The sequence below is a fragment of the Erpetoichthys calabaricus genome, chromosome 6 (genome assembly GCF_900747795.2).
Source record: "Erpetoichthys calabaricus chromosome 6, fErpCal1.3, whole genome shotgun sequence".
Taxonomy (NCBI): domain Eukaryota; kingdom Metazoa; phylum Chordata; class Cladistia; order Polypteriformes; family Polypteridae; genus Erpetoichthys; species Erpetoichthys calabaricus.
This window is the reverse complement of record NC_041399.2, coordinates 62,130,602-62,150,593: the sequence shown is the minus strand read 5'-3', so window position 1 is coordinate 62,150,593 and position 19,992 is coordinate 62,130,602. Positions and strand designations below refer to the sequence as shown.

Below are 19,992 nucleotides of genomic sequence, written 5' to 3'. Positions count from 1 at the left end.
ATATACACACACATATACATATATACATATACATACATAGTGCGTTGCAACACGGGCTGCGATTGTTACATGGGAGGGAGAGGACAAATCACAGCTTCCCGCTTTCTAATCGGGCTTGTGATTGCTGCTTTGACGGATGCCCAGATCCCACAGTATTTCCCCTTAGGAGAGGCGTTAGGCAAGTGTAATTGAATAGCGGTGCTGCAAGTTATTGCTCTTTTTATCTTTATTTTATTGTAGAGTCAACTCACAGCTGCGCGCACCAGTGCGTGCATGGCGGATGCGTACGGCTGACGTTTTCATTGTCTACCACCTCCGCTAATCATTCTTGAGGCAGATTGAAGACTTAAGTGCCAGCTTAACTGAAAAATTAAAGAAAACATACTAAGTTTTAAAAAAAATCAGTTTTAGCGGGAAAAGATGCCGACGAAAGAAGAGAAGCAGCGGGACGCTAGGGTGAAGAGCTGCTCATTAAGCAGCAAGGTCATCAACCTCTGAGCAAACGAATGGTAAACGTACAGAGAAAGAGGATAAATACTATGAATGGTCATGTCAAGTATATTCACTCCACGTTATCGTGCAGTGCGCTGTTACTGGTATTTTGATAAAAGAATCTGAATAACATATAAGAAGCGTATAAATTATTAAACAGTAAAACATTAACATTTAAGAAGTAAAGATACATTGAGTACTACTGTAGTGCTTTCGGGTATAGTACATTTTTTGTTTGCCCATTACATGCATAAATGTATACATTTTTTGGTGTACCTACCCAAGAACACGCGACATGACCCGGCAGTTAAAAATTTATCGCTCCAGCAATTTTAACTCGGTTACAAAGTCATCTAATATGGTATTGCAAACGGCAGCGGGAGCGTTTCTATAAACTCAATTTAAACTTACTGTTTACACCGTGCTTTGAAGATGCATAGTATGCGACACGTGTTTCGCCGTAATTGTGGGCTCATCAGGAGTACACAGTCACTGCACTCCCTTACGGGAATCGATCCTCGGACGTAGAGGCGAAGCCCCTAACGTTGTGCTACGGCGTGTGGTTCGTTCATTTGACAGCATGTAGATCGGGGTAATTACATTGCAGGCATTCGTAGTCTGATTCACAATCTGATTGTATGGGTGGTTACCTACCAGGTAACGCTTGTGGTTGGTGAGCAAGTCGGCTAACTTCTGCCACGGTGCCCTCTTTCAGTTGCGAGAAGCAGATCATACAATGGTTGAAATAGTTTAATATATATAGCAAAATCACCGCGCTTCGCAGGGGCAAATATGGTATTGCAAACGGCAGCGTTTCTATAAACTTAATTTGAAGTTATGGTTTATACCGTGCTTTGTTTCATATTCTTTTCCTACTTTATCAATTGTGTAATGTGTTTTTTGAACAGGTTTGATTCATGGAAGTGATCACTCCTGCTGCGTTCAGTCACTTCACGTGAGCCGCTCTCTTGTGTGATGTTGCGATGTCCACGGGTTTATTTAATGTTAGCTAAGACCCGGCAGTTAAAAGTTTCTCGCTACAGCAATTTTAACTCTGTTACAAAGTGATGCAAACTCTCGTTTATACCTCGTGTCTTCTCATTAAACTTGTATCTCGCGAATATAGCATTGCAAACGGCAGCGGGAGCGTTTCTATAAAGTTAATTTAAGGTTAGGTTTATACCGTGCTTTTTTATACCTCGTGTCTTCTCATTAAACTTGTATCTCGCGAATATGGTATTGCAAACGGCAGAGTTTCTATAAAGTAAATTTAGACTTACGGTTTACACCGTGCTTTTTTATACCTCGTGTCTTATGAAGATGCTTGTATGCGTCACTCACTCGCTTCTTATTGTTTCGCTGCCTTGTCAATTGTGTAATGAGTGTTTTCTTCAGCGCTCTTTGGGGCTCCTCCTTCTTTTCTACGTACTGAGTTCACAGTCAGTTCACGTGATTACGTGGGAGGCGTGATGACGCGACACGCAACTCAGTCTCCTACGGCCATCTTGCTGCCTTCCATTACAGTATATGGACAAAAAAGAGGTTCCAGTTATGACCATTACGCGTATAATTTTGAAATGAAACCTGCCTAACTTTTGTAAGTAAGCTGTAAGGAATGAGCCTGCCAAATTTCAGCCTTCCACCTACACGGGAAGTTGGAGAATTAGTGATGAGTCAGTCAGTCAGTCAGTGAGTGAGTGAGTCAGTCAGTCAGTCAGTGAGGGCTTTGCCTTTTATTATTATAGATGAAGCTTCTATATTCATTCCAAGAATGTTTTTTGAATTTTAGCTTTAGATGTGTATCAGATAACCATTCAAAGTGCCAGTACTTACAAGTCAGAAAAGTACAGGATTAAATTACATGCCATTTTCATTGCCTTTTTCCATATTAACAATGCCTCCACAGCAACTACTGTCCAGCTTTCACCTCAGAAATGACAGAACTTTGTATTTCACTCAGAGCACTATTCTATAAGAAATACTCAAAAGTTTACCAGAAACAGGAATGCGAATAGAAACTTCTGACATCACTCAGTGAGTATACTGCCCACAGTTTAATAATGTAAAAGCTATAATTGGCTATAAACTGTCAGACTATAAATTGATCAACAATGAGAAGAAACAGCAATTTGCAACATTAATAATGTACTGATTAAAAGTGCTGATCGCGCACACATGTGCAAATGCAGGTGGATTAGTCAGTCACTCACACCTCAGTGTTGGTGGAGGTTCTCATCTGTACCCAATAAGACAGTATAAAGAAGCCTTCAAGGCAGACAGACAGAAAAATAAAGAAGAAAACAAGAGAAAGGAACAGATGAAAGAAGAACAGGAAGAATGAAAATGAAAGATGGAGGTTAAAGCAAGAGAAAGAGAGTGAGAGGCAGGATCGGAAGAGTCCACGTGAAAGAAGAGTGGAAGCAGGTGGATGGGAGTGAGCCTCAAGGAGAGGAGCCTGGGGCTGAAGAAGAGGCTTTCCTCTAGAATGATGCTGGGAAGTAGGAGTTGCATGTTAAGTGCTGTCTCCCGCTGATGCTAAGGGACTGGTGACGGGAGACATGTGTGGCTTGGCACAGCCCCTAAGAGATGCTGAAGGCCTGGCAGTGGGGAACTGAGCCAGGGATTTAAGGTTGACTGCACCTGTCGGTTGAGCATCTCCTCTGCTGCAAGATCTTATATGGTGTAAGTAGAGAAGACTTTGGTTTTAGAAGAAAGCATTGGGCTTATTTGTTTTAAAGGAAGAAAGAACTGTCTCTGTATTTTAACCTTTTTTTAACCTGTCTCTGTATTTTAACCTTTGAATTTAACCTCCACAGTTTCACTGTTTTTATGGATTACTTAATTTATTAAATATTTTGATACACTGCACTGTTTGCACTGTTCTCCTTTTGGGTTTTTAATAAAAGCACTAGATGCTTTTAGCACCAACTCATTGATGTAAGTATGTGTCCTCAATTGCCTGGCTCATCTCAGTTCATGGCTATTGAAGGTTCGGGTCAGACAACACGGTGCAGAAAGCCAACCCGGACCATCACAGTACAGAATAAAAGAATAATGCAATTTGGGGAGGGGTGAAGAACTGGTTGAAAATCATTTTTTTTTTTTTTTTTTTATATAAAGATATTAAATTGTCTGGTTGACCTTGCATTTTTTTCTTTCTATTTTCCTCTCACAATGTTCGTCAGTGCACTCATATCTACTAATGTAATGAATGTACTTATCAAATGTTACAGATTATGCGTGTTGCACTGTGCAGTGTTAATGAAGATTACAGAAAGTTAAAAGTAGTGTGTAAAAAGTATTTGAAAAAAGTATGAAATTACAGACCATTCTTTAAAATGGGAATATTCCAAAGAACAGTTATCTAGTTGAGTACATCTTCCAAAGCAGTACCTAAATCTAGGAAATATGAGACATCGAACATAGTTTGAATTTTTGCTGTCATCCCAAATGCGTTCTTTGCCAGGAAACATATGTTGACTTCATCCAAAGACAAGTACCAAGTGGTGGCTTCCAAACAGCAACAAGCTATTTCAGACATGTCACTCAAGGTGTCTTTTTTTTGGCCCATGAAAAGAAACAACACGCAATTGGAGAATATATGATATTGCCAGATACCAAAAAGACATCAGTTGAGAATTACTTGGAGAAGCAGCTTCCCATAAAATTGACGAATATCGTGCATGTCTTGAGGCAGTACCAGACCAATTACCAGAACAGGTGAAAGACAGCTCATTTTGCAATGCAATTAGAGGAAAGCACAGATGGGCTAATGCAGCACAGCTAATTATCTATTTCAAATTTATTATAGATGGGAAATTGATGCACTGATCGATCAGCCTGCAATCTAAATTGTCTGATTTTCACTACAAAAGCCTCAATCAGTTATCGGCTAGAAAATGTGGATTTTTATTTTCTGTGAACTTCTTTTAAATAGACAGCAGCAAAGCAGGCTTCACCAGAGACAGATGATCGGAATATTAGCCATTGAAGTAAAGTAAAACTGAGAAAAAACAATCAGGAATCACCCTGAACGATTAGACAAATGGTAAGGAAACTGCTTTAATGAATTCAGACCTTTAATTAAAATGCATACTGCTTGTCTGTGTTTGGATGGTGAGCAAGCTTATATTTAGTATAGCCATTCACATTATTAATTAGGAAAACAAGATAAAGAATAATTTGAAGTTGCTGATTAGTAAAGAATTGGATTGTTATTCTAAAAGAAAAAAAATTGTCTTGTTTTACTTGTTAAGCATGTTAGCCTTGTATCTTTTTGATAAATATCTTGTGAACATTTGACAGTTATGCAGCTTTTTTTAAGGGTTTGTAATGTGTTTGTTATTTGTTAACACAAAGTTAACCTAAATTTAACACTTTAATAAGAACATAAGGGTCAATGTATCTGGTTATATGGGAGCATAGTGTAGAGTTTGTTTTTTTAAAAGAAAAAAAAATAAAACTAACAATTTGTCAATTGGTAACACGAAATTACAAAAACTGATTGGACCATCCCTTGTCAGGGTATTTGTTTTACATTTTGGATGCGTTCACGCGAGTAAATACAGTTGACTGATCTCATTTCATTGAAATCTGTACGGATGGTGGCACTGACATGACAGGTGTGCGTAGCAGAGTCATCACTTTTATTTTAATAAATAAATAAATAAATAAATAAATAAATAAATAAATAAAAAGGCCAAAACTCCAGATGCCATGGATACATACACACTGCATGCTTTGCCATGAAGCACTAAAAGAATGGATATTAACTGCAACAACTGCTTTGAGAGAGAGAGAGAAGGTTGGGAGAATGCACTGATCACAGCACGTTGCCGCACCCACCACACGATGAATCACCTCAGGATCCCAAATTAGGACCCTAGCACAGCCATGCAACAGGCGACACCTCTGCACCACACTAGTTTGAATGGAACAGTGTGAGGTTTTTACAGTGGAGTGCCAATCCTGCCAGCAACCCCCAAACATTTTTAAAATTGTTAACAATATCAAAGTATACCCCTTCAAATGAAGACTGTCAAACTCTGCAGTGACATGGGTGCCAGTTTTGGAAGCCTTCTGCTGCTTTCTGAAATCTGCTGGCTTTCTCACAGGGAAGTTTTTCCAACAAGTGTTTGTATTATGCAAAAAGGTGTGCGAACTTCTCATCGGAGAACTCCCATTTCGTCCATGTTTCGACAACCAGTCAAGTGTTCTGAAGCTTGTGTACTTATCCAATATATTTTAACATTTAAATAGCCCAAACTGGACCGTGCAGTACTGCAATCACAGCATACTTCATTTCCATGATAAAGTTAGAGCATTCATACAAAATTGGACTTTGGAAGAGAAAGCTAAGTGAGCAAAATACAGAAATGTTCCAGCACCTCCACCAGGAACTTGGAACGAAGACAGCCTCCAGTCTCTATTATTGTCACATGACTTACATCTGACGCATCTAAAGGAATACTTCAAGCAGCCATTTCCTATGCTAGACAGGTGTCATTTAAATTGCATCAGAAATCCACTTGAAATAACCTATAACAAGAATACTGATTTGAGGTTCCAAGAGTAATTATTTGAAATTGCCAATAACTCAAATTTGAAAATGGAATTCTCTGCCGTTTCCCTGTCAGAATTCTGGATCAATGTGAAAACTGAATACCCAGTTTTTTTTTTGTCCAAAAAACACATCTGATGCCTCTTACCGTTTGTAACAAGATACTTGTGTGTGAGGCTGGTTTTTCTACAATAAAAACAAAAAACAGTGTGTATGTATGGGGAATGACCATGCATGAGATTGTCATTAAACTTGCTTGAGAAACTACAAATAAAGATTCAAGCTCAAAATTCTCACTAGGCCTAGGGTGAATTATTTTTTTTTTGAGTGAGAAGTGCACATTTATGTCAGCATGGTAAAATACCACTTGACATGTATGATGTGCACTGTTTTTTTTATATAGATTACATTGCCTTAAAAAGGCAGTAAGCCTACAAAGCATGAATGAACATATTAATATATGCAAGTAGGTCATGTGTAATTTTTTTGAATAGGTACTCAGCCCTAGGCATGTCAGTTTTTGGGGTGCAACTTGGCATGGAAAAAAAAGTTGGTAAGGCGCGACATAAGCTATACAGTTCAGTGAAATTTACTATCTTTGTACCTCTTACTCTATTGCCTGCTTTTTGTCCTATTTAGGACTTTCTCCAAGCAACTTAAAACCACAAGGTAAAGTGCTAGACTATACACTAGCTCATCTCAGAAAACATTCATGCACACTTCTCCGACATGTACAAAGAAAAATCAGTTAAAAACTAAATGAAGGCACCTAAGATTTGAATAAATGAAGGCACCTAAGATTTGAATATCAGGCAGCAGTGCTGTTAACTGCACTATTACCCATTAAATACCCTTGTAGCTATATTTGCAAATGAGAAGGTATACTCCTCCTTGTGCTGTTAACTTTGAAAATAACAATATGAAATTTTACAGTCAAGTCCACAGCCCTCGAAAATAAGTAAGGAAAATGTCTGCACAGCACAGAAGCCTTGTAGCCATCTGTAGAGTAATGAGTAGTATAAAACGCATTATTGATCCTTCTTTCAGCCTGCTAAACAAAGTGCAAAACCTCATATCATCATGGTTAGTACTTAATACTGTACTAAAACGGAGATGCCATTTTTATCCTGTGAAACACAAGGGGCCTGACAAATGTCAATAAATATCATCAAGGGAGGTAGCAGGAAATAAATGCTAGAATAATCTCTTCTGGCTTTAAAACACTGAAAAACCTCATGGACTCAAAAATTAAAATTATTGGCAGGGAGTCCACAGACTTTACAAAGAGGGCCTTCTGGCCACAGCTGTCGGCTCCTACATTTGGAGACAGGACTTGCCCACGGGTATTGTGGGCGTCTGTGTCTAATGGGCTAATTACAAGCCAAAGACACACAGGAAATCCGGAGAAAACAATCTAATATACTAAAGTCACTGAAAGAGAAAGTAAGGAAACAGCAGAATTACAACTTGAGAGTGACAGTTTAGGAAACAGTACAACTACACAATAACAATTCACTAACCAATGCACTGGCTGCAAAACACCAAACATCCCAGTGCAGGTCTTCATCAAAATAAATCTCAGACTGGAAACATTCCATGGTGATAAATATTTTTCCATTAAAAATTCCACACATTATACATCCCAATGTTAGCATAAATATAAAAACCACAATGAAATACTACTGTAGATTTAGGTTGTACTGGTGATAACTACAAATAGAACTAATGAAAAGTGATGAAAAACTATACTCTTGTTACACCCTGCATAGTAATTACTAATTTTGTGGTCTGGTAAATGCCATAAGTCGTGTAATATGAAAAGAGCTATATTAAAATGAATTGTTACATTTGGATTATGGGCCTTTAGCCTTAACATTTGCCAAGGCTATTTTTAGATGATTAAAATAAATCAAATTCACATATTGCCAAAATGCATTAAAAGAATTAAAAGGAAAAAAAATCTGCAAAAAAAACTGCACTCATAATCATTTATAACGTGCTTCAACATTTTTTGCATTTAGAAACATGAAAGAGCAGTCATACATTCATGTTAAGAGGCACTTCACATAAACAATCTTTATTCTCCAAAATTCTTTCACACACTTATTTTGTATGGTAAAATAGAAACCTTGTTTCAAAATAAAAGTATGCTTGAGATCTGTATATATTGTACTACAACAAACAGTTCTCTGAGAAAAAAAAAAAAAAAAAGGGAGTACAAAAGAAAATGGAATTAGATATAATAATGAATGTCAACAGTTATCACTTACTCTCCTTATCTTTCACGACTTTTAAGAAACCACGACAGATTCACAAAAAAACCTAATTTAAGCTAGAACCACAAAACAGCACGAAGAGTAAAGACTATACAATTTACTCAGCTTTATTTATAATAATGAGAGATATGGCCCAATCCTCCAATCACTAGCAGCAAAGCTTAGCTGGGAATTGGAGCAGACTTCATTACACTGCATTGATCAGACCAAAGAAGAGACCCTGGATATATTGATCAGCTTGGAAAAAATGTCTACTTGCCAAGCCTATTTGGTACTAAAATTTGGCTTGTGTGAAAATAATGTTGCCCGAGAAGAAAAAGCAAAATGTATTTCTTCACACCGCAATAAAAAAAATGTCTCAAACTGAAAAGCCCCATATTAAAGTGAGAACACTTAAAAATTGAATACAGAAAAATAAAACTATAAACAGAATAGCTGAAGCAGCAGCCATATTAGAAAAAGGACTAAGCAAAAGTAAAATGATAGGAAATAACGACCATCAATCAAAACACTTAATTTAAAAAGAATAATGAAATGTACAGTATAACAGGAAAAAAAAGCAGTTCTGGTCTTGCATAGTTGTCAGTAAAAATGAATATTGGCAATTCCTTCATCACCCCCACAATATGTATATCCCATTTTTTTAGCTGATCAAGGGTGTACTGTATTGCACTGTACACGGCATAGCTCCATTTATCATGAAGTCCAGCCAGTGACTGACTTCTACACAGAATGCTTCATTCAGCACCTCCTTTTGTGGCCAGAATCATTGGTAGCACAGTTTTTTCTAGTGTGGTCAGCTCACCTTACTGCACATCCTTTAAATCACATGATTCACACCAGATTCAAATTTACTACCATGAAAAACTTACGATTTAAGAGGTGAAAAGTACAGAAGGCAAGTTTGATAGGGGCCAGCAAATATTCAAATAATTTAAGTTTAATTAAACTTCGCTGTTTTCTTTTAAAGTAATTTAAAAGAACACTAAACATGAGGATGGCATCATGTTAACATTAACTGTGGCACTGCAGGGCCTAACACAATCCAGTAGGGAACAAAAATACCACTGTTAAGATTTATGTAACCAATTACAACTATTTTCTCTTATACACTATCAAGATTCCATATAATGTTCAGTTTGATCCTTTCAAAACAACTAACAAAGGACAGTATTACAGGTTCAAGTACTCCCATACCTAGGGCAGTTTGTACTTGTACATCAATTAACCCAACACCCAATTTAATTTTCCTGGCTCATCTGTTTCTTGTTACTTAATAAACAAAATACCAATCATACCACTCCTCAGTACAGATGGTTGTGTCCAAATGGATTTAACAAATTCATAATGTGTTCACATGGGTTTCCTCCCATATCCAACAAATGTTCACATTAGCATTGACTGATGACCCTAAAGTGGCCTATGATAAAGTGAATTCGTGCACTGTAGACATTTGCCCTGTTCTAGAGTTGCTTTTTGTGTGGTGCCTGTTGACCTGGGCCTTCTGTACACCTGTGCTTAGAGAAATGGATGGACATAAAGAAAACAAAACCACATGTACAAATGACAAATGTCCCACATTTTAACAAGAATCCCTAATATACAAAGAAAATAAAACTATCCAGAAACACATCCCTCAAAATTAGTCAATCCCCAAATTCTTCCAATAAGCATCACTATACAATTTAAGGCTCAATATAATCTGTACAGTCTTTTGAATATGGACAAATTATATGAAATAGTTCTGCTGCATGATATTATTACATATACTGTTAAATCAACAATATTTTGCAGTTAGCTTTAAAGAGGCTTCTCTGCATCTGAGCAAGGGTAGGATACTTCTGTTAAAATTACAACAAAAAAAATACTAGCTATAGTCTCTCTCATCACTGGTGCCTATGCCAACAGCAACAAAAGCAAGATGGAATTCATCCCACTGGTCTAATACATACATACACACAGCATGTGTATAGTTTTCTGAAAATAAAGAGCATGTATGCTTTTTAATTGTGGGGAAAAAAAATTCGAGTCTCCAGGTGAAAACACTCAAATACATGGGGACTATGCAATCAGGGTTCTGTATATACTGTAAAGAAACAAAAAGTCACTAATTTCAAAATGTTTGGTAAATTATGTAACATAACTTGCATTGGCACATAACTGGCTTTCATAAGTAAACAACTCTGCTTAAAAAAAAGTGTTTGATTACATGACTGAAATCACTCTTCCACATCAACGTTAAAAGCCAGATTACTATGAAAGTTTGATTTCTGCTGCACCATGTAGGGAGCATAGCAATCACTACTATCAGAATTCTCATGATCAAAGGCCCGGATGCTTGCATTGGTGAAAAATTCCTGTTAGAGAAACACTCGTTGTTGTGATCTGGATTCAACAGATCAATGCAGACCTGCCACTGGGGAGCTATCCATTAGTGAAGACAAAGTATAAAGCACCAACGGCTCAATTAAGTAAAAGTTATTAATAAAATATATTCGACTTGTCATCAATTGCTAGTCACTGGCTCACCATAAGAAACACTTTCCATTAAAACTTGCTAAAAAGCCTTGACTTTTGATTTTCCACATGGAGGATGCATCAACTTCAGTACCCACTTTCTAACATGTTAGTGCACACTCACAGCTGCTGAACAACAATTAGAAAAATAATAAAATACAGGTACTAAAATGCGGTGAAGATTAATACGGACTTTCACTTGTAATCTATAGTTATGTTATAGTATAATAGCCATTAAATTATAAGTATCATCTTGCTTTGTGCCCTTGACATAGCACTCTATGGGCCTTATTTTATTAAAAGTCAAATGGTTAGATTCTTGGGTCATGCTGGCCAACATTTTTGCAACTGATGCCATCCATCTATCACGGATTGTCCTTAGGCTGTGCTTCAATTCCCACTTCTGAAGCTCTAGTACTCTGCAAACACTGAAAGCCAGTTAAAGCATTGTCCAATGCAGTGTCACACTTCAGTAGTTTTTCCCTGGTTTCTTTCAAATTGCAGGTGGCATGGTTTTTGCACATTAGCTCATACCCAAAAACAGCTTTTTTGTGTATGCAACTCTTCTCAAAAGTGTTTAATTACACAACTGAAATCACTCCAACATCAACAAGCATTTACCACCTCCAGGATACTAGAATTTTCAACCTGTTGAGTAAAAGCAGCACTAAGCCAGAGCACACGCTGACCTGAAAATAGTGCCTCTCACGGTCCTGTGAGAATTTAATTACATGAATTTTAAACAGTGTAGATAATGCAAGTACTCTGCAGTACATTTTCATTTAAAAAGACATGAAGACTACTGTATACCCCAAGAACATCCAAGGTCTGAATCTTCACCTGCAAAAGTTTAAAAACTCTACTCCAAAACATCATTTCATCTACCCATTCACTTTTTTAACTTTTTGTTATGTTAAGCTGAAGCCTGTGCCAGCAGTGGCAGGTTATTGTCTGAAATAAATTATGGACTCTATAAGTCCACTCTTCATCGAAAAAAAACAGTTTTACCCATAGTCACTGACCAAAAACTGGAAAAAAAAAAAATAAATAATGGTAAAATCCATGAAAAAGTCAAACATTTCTCAATGTATTTTTAATTTAAATCTGGCAGGAGATTAACACTTGTCATATGCATAGTAAATGTAGCATATGTTACTAATGAAAAAAAGCAAGACTTTATAAGCGAGTCAACTGCTTTATATAAAAAAAAAAAAAAAAAAAAATTGGGCAAGATCCATTTATAAAAATCTAATCTACTCTGCCAGCTCCAAATGACCACCCAATGCCAAACTCCAAATGACCAATCAATTTAATCAGAATATGACTGCCTGAGAAATGTCTTCTTTTTACAATTCATCCAAAAGCATAAAACTTTCAAGAGTAAACCTACTTTATTTTTAGTGTAGAAAATAAATCAGCTATTTAAACTAAAATACTTCTGGAATGTTTACTAATAATCTGAGAAGACAGGTCAAAGTGTTTTCTTTCTTACATAAATGGGCTGGAATATTTATGCTTAAAAGCAAAAAGACATACAGTACCTATTAAAAAAACAGCAAAAACTTGCCTTATATATGGCACTGTCCCCTTTCAACAACAGAAATTCTTTCCAGCTTAGGAATTGTTCACTTTTTACTATATTATTCCCCTAATTGAGTACTACATATTATTCATTGAATCACTACTTGCCAAATAATGCAAAAGATCAAAATATTAGCACCACTCCATACAGTGGATTTCTAATTCAAATTAATCCAACATCTTCATGTTGCGAATATTCAGATATGCCCAGAAAAACATGCAAGTTGGAAAAAAAAACTAATACAAAGGCCTTTTGTAGACAGTGCAAGATGAGCAGGACAGTCACCTCAAGGGTTTCAGATACAGTTTATTCAATCCCTTCAGACTATACAAGAGCTCTGGAGGAACACAACCCTTAAAAAGTAAAATGCTGCCGCTACACAGACTAGTTCATCCAGCCAGAAAATATTTAATTTTCTCATCAATTATACTTGATTACTCATCAGCATACAAAGGAGGTACGTTTAAATGACTCAGCTTCACTCCTGGCTTCCTTGAGAAGATAAATGGGCAAATGAAAACACTTTGATTATCCTCCCTTTGACTTCTATAAATCTGAGTTAAGAGTGTGTGTCGGATTCTGTTTCTGATATTAAGTACATGCCATGCATATCTAGAAGGCAAATACAAAATCTTAAGAACATTAGAAAAACTATGATTCCATTTGATTATTCAAAACAAAAAACTACATGAAAACATGTGGTCTATGCCATGTAAGTTAATGAACAAGATCAAACAACTCTGTACAGAAAATGTGATACCTCACAATCCTAATATTTTTAAACTTTTTTCATATGTGCCAAGTAATTGTTAGAATACTGTGTGCTTCCTTTATCTGTTTTTCTGACTAATGACTGTGCTTGCCACTGCAATATGGTAAGGCTGCACAAACAAGTTTAATCCTACATCACATAAAATATGAAATATGATTCTTCTTGCAGCTGTCTTCATCAATGGTTTCACAATCTTCATCATCCTCTCTGTTTAAAATTAGGTTTAATACACATTTTATTTTACAATGTCAAATATATTGGATAGTTAAAAAACTGTTTGTATAACTAGTTTGCTTGGCTTATGTAGCATATTTGCTGATACCAGGATCATTACAGAAAAAACTGTCCCTAACCTTCAAAAACATAACTTCGTTCTGTACAGCTAAGCCCAGTTTAGCCTATATCTTACTTCCAATACAGAAGGCATTAAGAAGAATTTTATTAACAGTTCTTTTAGTGCTTGCACTGTGGGAACCTGATTTGTAGGAAAATCACAGGAAATTAAAGGTCTCTATCACAAACACTGTATCTCCCTTGTCTTCTGTAAGAGTGAGGCGAGATGCAATACAGTCAGGGGGAGAACAACAAAGGCAAAAACATCAATACAGGCTAAATAAAAAAAGGAAGAAACCATGACACAGGTACAATTTTACAACAGGGGAACTGGTAGGTTTGCAGAGACAGTACACTCCCAATGAAAACCCATCATTATAAAAGCTAATTAAAACATAGTCAAGAAATTTACATTTAACGGAAAACAACATATAATTTCATGAACTGTACATGTTTATTGTTCTTTAAAAAAATATATACATATATATATACACACACACATAAAAATAAATTAACATGTAACCTGACAACACAGAACTTAAAAAAAATAAATAACTGGGGGAAATACTGTAAATAACGATTGAGCAATTTTCCAATACCAAAATGTGATAATCTGCAAATTATGAGTGTCCACAAATACAAGCAAAACAATATCCACATGGAAATATCTGGCCAAGGTCTAGATCAACTGAACCATTGAGAACCCCTTAGTGTAGCCATTCAGTGATGAATAACAAAGTAAAAACCTTTGTTCACTCAACAAATGTAATATGCACAGTATGTAATTTCTTGATATTATGCGTTCTTTCTTTCCACAACCATAACTGCACTTACAGCACAGACTTCAACATAGACACACCAGTTTTTGCAAGGACATTACCATTTAGAAGAGGCTGTCCTTTAAGCACATTCCCAGACACTGCTGCATTGTACATATTTTCAGAAAATCCCATCCTGCATAACTGTGATCCATGGGATATCTAAAGGAGACAAAGAAAATTATTTTTTAAAACAAAATGGGTACACACTAATATGTCTATACACTGTAAATCCTCTCCAAGAGAAGGAAAACCTTTTGTCTTGGGTTATTCGCCCTCCCTTGGACATACAAGCGCATCTTTTGTTCTTAATGGCTTACGATTAGGATAATGGGGGCAAAGGGTTAAATATTTGCCAAGGAACGTGGCGCGGCATCAAACTGCCTTACTGGTCTGCCTGCAAAGCTATTCCCTGTGACCAGTGGAGAGTGAACACAAATCTCAATTCAGAGCCAAGTCGAAGGAAAAACTATGCAAATTAGCGTGAGAAAGAATTGCAGGAGGTGGCAAAGCCTCCTGGGTCTAAAACACCCATATTAAAAGTCAACAGACACAAATATTAATGATAGTACAAGGAGCATTTATTAAAATATGTAGTTCTGCAAAGGACTTCGAAACGTGTTTTAGTTAACTTTGATAAATGAACTAATAAATTACTCATCAGCAAAACTAAGCACCGAAGAGAGTGATGGGGGTACTTGGGATACTGAGGTTCCTAAAGAGAGCTCAGTTACACACACACACACACTACAGTCTTGAAGCTCCCCCTTCTGCTACAAAAACAAACTATACCATACTGCAAAGAGGAATAAAGTAGCTAGGTAATTTTAAGGCTAAGAACTTGCAGCAATACCAGATTTTATATTACTTATGAAAAAATTACTTTTTTCTCCACGGAAAAGAATGTTATGCATTAGTAAATGGCACAAAACTATAGTGCTGTCCTAATAACCGAACAATCAATCCTGACCTACTCATCCAAAAAGAGGATTTATGTTTTTAAAAGCTATAACTTTATTTTTTGAGTTTAAAATATCCAAACTATATATATAAAAAAAAAAAACTTTTGGTCAATATAGCACTACCAATAATTATAATATTGTGCGCCCAAACCATTAAACCCTTCACCTTAATTTAAAATTGTACGCCAAGTGCTTCTGCGACAATAAAAGAACATCATGGAATATCAGTTATTTCACCTGGCAGGAATTATAACCTTTACAGAAGTAATAACCTGCGCGTTACCAGCAGGAAAAGTAATGCAATGTCTCGCACACAGTGACAGAAAACTCAACCATTCCGGTTGTAGAGCTCATTAATCAGCTCAGAGGCTGGAAATTAGTATGCGAGCCTCCCCTCCCCCTTTGTTAATCGCATTTCTGCGCTGGACCATCAAAAGAATGTGGACTGGGAGAATTACGAGGCACCGATGCATTGTGGGAATCTGCCACTTGCCTCTCTCAATCAAGATTTTTCTTTAGGGGTGGGGGTCGGTCGGGGATGCTCCCCAGGCCAACCGATTAAGAAAATGTTGACCGACCTTAAGAAGAAAGGAAGGAGTCTTTCAACGGATCTGAAGCCGAGCCTAATTAAACTTTGCAGGAGGAGGGCACCCATTTGTGAATTCACAGATGTGTGCAATGGGGGTGTCGCGGTGTAACAAACTGTTGAAGTTCAAGTGATCAACACTTGTTCTCGTAGTATTATAAAACACCCTCATTCGCACTGCTCCACTGCTTTCGTAAAGGCCCGGCGCCTAGTTTACTGCGGGTCACTCACAAACTGAACAAAACGGATAGACTTGCGCCCCACCTAAATAAAAACACTTGTATCCCCAAACCCCATAACCACACACGCACACCGAAAATTGTATCCCAGATGAGAGCAACCTGAACGTTTTTGTCTGGTCGTCACTTTGTTGCCTTTTAAATGCACAATAAACAAATACACCTGTGCCGAATATACCGAGATGATCACGTCGAGTTTGTTTTAACAGCCGTTCAACAGTCATAACAAAACGATACTTTTTGAACGCCATACATGCACGCGTAAACATGTTTTAGTGCTCCTTGTACTAAAAGATAACACAACACAGTCAGTAATTACACATTTGTTCCTCGGTTCAATAATCGCATTATACCTAGCAGGGTGAGGTTTGCCCGCACAACCCCACGTAATCAACAAAGCCATTCGTACAGCGTCGTCGTATCCTCTAGTAAGAATATATAATCCGAAAAAATATCTGAATCTTATGCACAAAACTGTCGTTTCAAACATATAAAAATTTTAAATCACTCGTATGTGTGTGTTCGTGTATTTTTGTCGGACTTGGTCTTGTCTACCGGGGCTGTGAGCGCCGCGTGCGAATGCGGGTGTGGGACGCTAGCCAGTCGGCGTGGTGCCTCTGCAATTATTAAACCGCGCGGACAGTGACCCTCGAAGAGAGGCGAAGTACCCAGAAATAAATCGAGCAACCAACCGTCCCCTCCGTCCTCAACCAAAAGCATTACGATGGTAAGTACTCCATTGCATTTTTTCCCCCCCAATTGTCCCTACTATCCATGTTGCATCTAAAAGCGAACCCCAAGACAATTCCTACGACTGCATGTTTTGATTTATTTGTATTACGGCAACGTCAGAAACGACCACAATAATGTCTCGAATATTTTGCCTACGGTTCAAACGCGGCAAGTGGCCATTCATTTCTCCAAGTACAACCCCTTTATTCCGTTGTTTTTGTTTCTTTACAAGCCCCTGGCTATCTCTCCGCGGCTACTCGCCCTGGTTTCCGGGCACGGGCACATCATATAACGGACCGGCTCCCCTCAGCCAGCGCCGTTAGCTGCACCATCGCTGTAACTCAACACCACCTTGCACGCATTTACAAGACACGAAGGCAGTTAAAGAGAAGAAAAAAAAACGAACCCTTACCTGTGTAGCCGCTAGCAGCAGCAGAAACACCTCTGTTCCTCCCTTCGTATACATGGGTCACCAAATATACTTTCCAGGCAAATTGTAAATCGCTATTTTGCACGATGCACCACTCCTCTCTTCGGCTAGGTCCAATGTTTTTTAAACAATGTTCCAAACAAAGGCGGTAACTGCAGCATTGGCAGCGCAGAGCAGCGCGTCTCTCCTCCCTGTACTGCACTCAGAATGTGGTGGTACTGAGGCTGCAACTCCCTTCACAGCTCACCAATGCCAGATCCCGCACTCGCATCGACGCGCTCACACATCTCACTGTCTCTCCCTACTGGTCGACTCATAAAGTCTACTTCACTTTATTCCAGTCCACCTTTTTGTCAAGTCCGGAAGTTTAGTGGGAGTCGTAAACTCCTCCCTGTTCACCACAGCAACAGTAATAATAATAAAAAATCCCCAGTCTCCCCTGTTTCGTTTAAATCTGTTCACGCCCCGCCTCCCCTCGATTTTCTTTTTCTTTCTTTCTTTCTTTCTTTCTTTCTTTCTTTCTTTCTTTCACACTGCTTCCCGAGGCATTTGACAGGCGAGCGGTCCGAGCTATTGATATTGTTATTAATAGTAATCTTGAAGAGATTCGAGGGCTTCTAATTTCCATTAAATTTAAAGATGTCTTTGTGTTTCTAATATTTCTGTTCTCTACCTTCGAGCCGTTTTCTCGATTACCCACTTATAATTTTTAGGAAGTCTCCATTTTTATTCCCGTATACTAATTTCATGAAATCAGACGCTCAAAGGAAATAAAAATCGGGAATCCCGAAAGTTAATGCAATTAAAATTTTGGCCCCAAATTATCATTTTAAAATGTCAACACATCTGAAGATTTTTTATTTTTAAATAGTAAAGATGAGAAGAATCTCACCATGGTGCTCAGTATAAAATTGCATTTTCTAAAATAAAACATAATGCGTTTCCATTGTATTAAGGTAGGTGTTTTAAAGCGTATATAAAGCAATATGTTTATTCACTACGTTTGCGTGCCCTGCAATGGACTCATAACCTCAGTCTGAACTCCATAAGCATACCGGAAAATGGGTCGATTGCTGGAACATGCCTATTATATTTTCAATACATGGATTATCTATCTATCTATCTATCTATCTATCTATCTATCTATCTATCTATCTATCTATCTATCTATCTATCTATCTATCTATCAAATTAGTTGATTCTCCAGTGAGAAGTCAAGCAAAATGACACCTTTTGCTGGCTAACTATAAAGATTACAATATGATTCTCCAGTAAATGCATCTTATCTCTACTGATCACATAGGGTATAGGGTGTAACAGGACATCATGATTAAGATAGTTTGTGTATGTGAACACAAGCACTTGTTATTTGGTTAGAATCCCTGATAAAGAAAAAAAACTCAAATTAACTAATAAAATCTGTTAACATGAATTTTAACCTTGCATTTCTCTGAAGTATACAATGGGCATTATATATCTTACACTTATCCATCCATCCATCTTCCAGACCCACATTATCCTGAATAGGGTCGCAAGGAAGCTGGGGCCTGTCCCAGCAGGCATAGAGTGCAAAGCAGGAGCAATCCTTGGCCAGGGCACCAGTCCATTGCAGGGTGAACTCATACATACACAAAAAGGCCAGTTTTACAATTTTTCATAACCTCTTTTTTCTGCTAAGGGCTAGAGTCTCATCCAGCATAGACAGTGAAGGTCATTGATATGAATCAAGTCCATCGCAGCACACGCTTACCCACACCTCCATATTGCATGAATTTAAAGTTGACAAACAGCCTTACATCATGGCTTTGTTCTGTGAGAGAAAGCTAGAAGCCTAACTATAAGCCAGCTGAACATGGAGAGACAGAATACAAAAATGTACCTGAATCCATGTATTGTGAAGCTGGAAATGCTGCTTCTGTGTAAACATGTTACTAAATTCTATAAAGATTAAATTCATGTTGCGTAGCATGTTTTTTTACATTTTTACTATTTTACTTATATTGTTTATTCACAAAAACAGGGTGTGTAGTTTGTAATATAGTAAAAAGCATGGCCTTGCCAAATAACTTGGGGGCATTTGTCTTTGAGCCCACTAAATATATATATATATATATATATATATATATATATATATATATATATATATATATATATATGTGTGTGCTTAGAAAAATAAACAAAAGTTAATCTGATGCATAAAAAGACAGGAACATTATACTTTGAGTCTTGAGTCTTTGTCAGGTGTGTGCCTTAAATAGAGTAATAAAAAGGTTGGAAAGGAGAGAAGAAAGAATACACTCATGTATATAGCTGTGCACTGCCTCATTACTGTATAGCTTTAGAAAGAAATTCTTTTTCAAATTGCCTCTATATTTATTGTATTTGTAGGATTTTTCAAGTATGGAATACAGAAGTTTCAGTTTAAGATGGTTATATTAACTATTCATAGTGACAGAAAGTAGTGACATATTAGCACATTCTGGTAATAATTTCACTGTACTGTGCTTAAGCAAATTCAGGGTTCTGAGGACCATAACCTATTCTGGAAGTTCCAGCAGGACAAAGCAAAAAATAGGAAACAGACTGGGCAGGGCACCAATCCATCACATGGTTCATTCATTCACACTGCCACAGGACCAATTGGGAATCATCTTTTCAACCTAACCTGCCCATGTTTAGGGGTAAAACCTAAG

General features: G+C 37.3%; 1 protein-coding gene across 1 annotated transcript in view; it reads right to left on the bottom strand.

Moving 5' to 3' along the window:
* cdh2 (cadherin 2, type 1, N-cadherin (neuronal)) overlaps window positions 1–17,626 on the bottom strand; it is a 125,088-nt gene extending 107,462 nt beyond the window's left edge. The window contains exons 1-2 of the mRNA XM_028803632.2: window positions 17,282–17,626; window positions 14,413–14,512 (exon numbers count right to left, since the gene is read on the bottom strand). Coding sequence (XP_028659465.1) covers window positions 14,413–14,512; window positions 17,282–17,335 — 154 coding nt within the window. The 5' untranslated portion in view covers window positions 17,336–17,626. The remainder of the gene's footprint in view (window positions 1–14,412; window positions 14,513–17,281) is intronic.
* Between the last annotated feature and the right edge of the window lie 2,366 nt (window positions 17,627–19,992).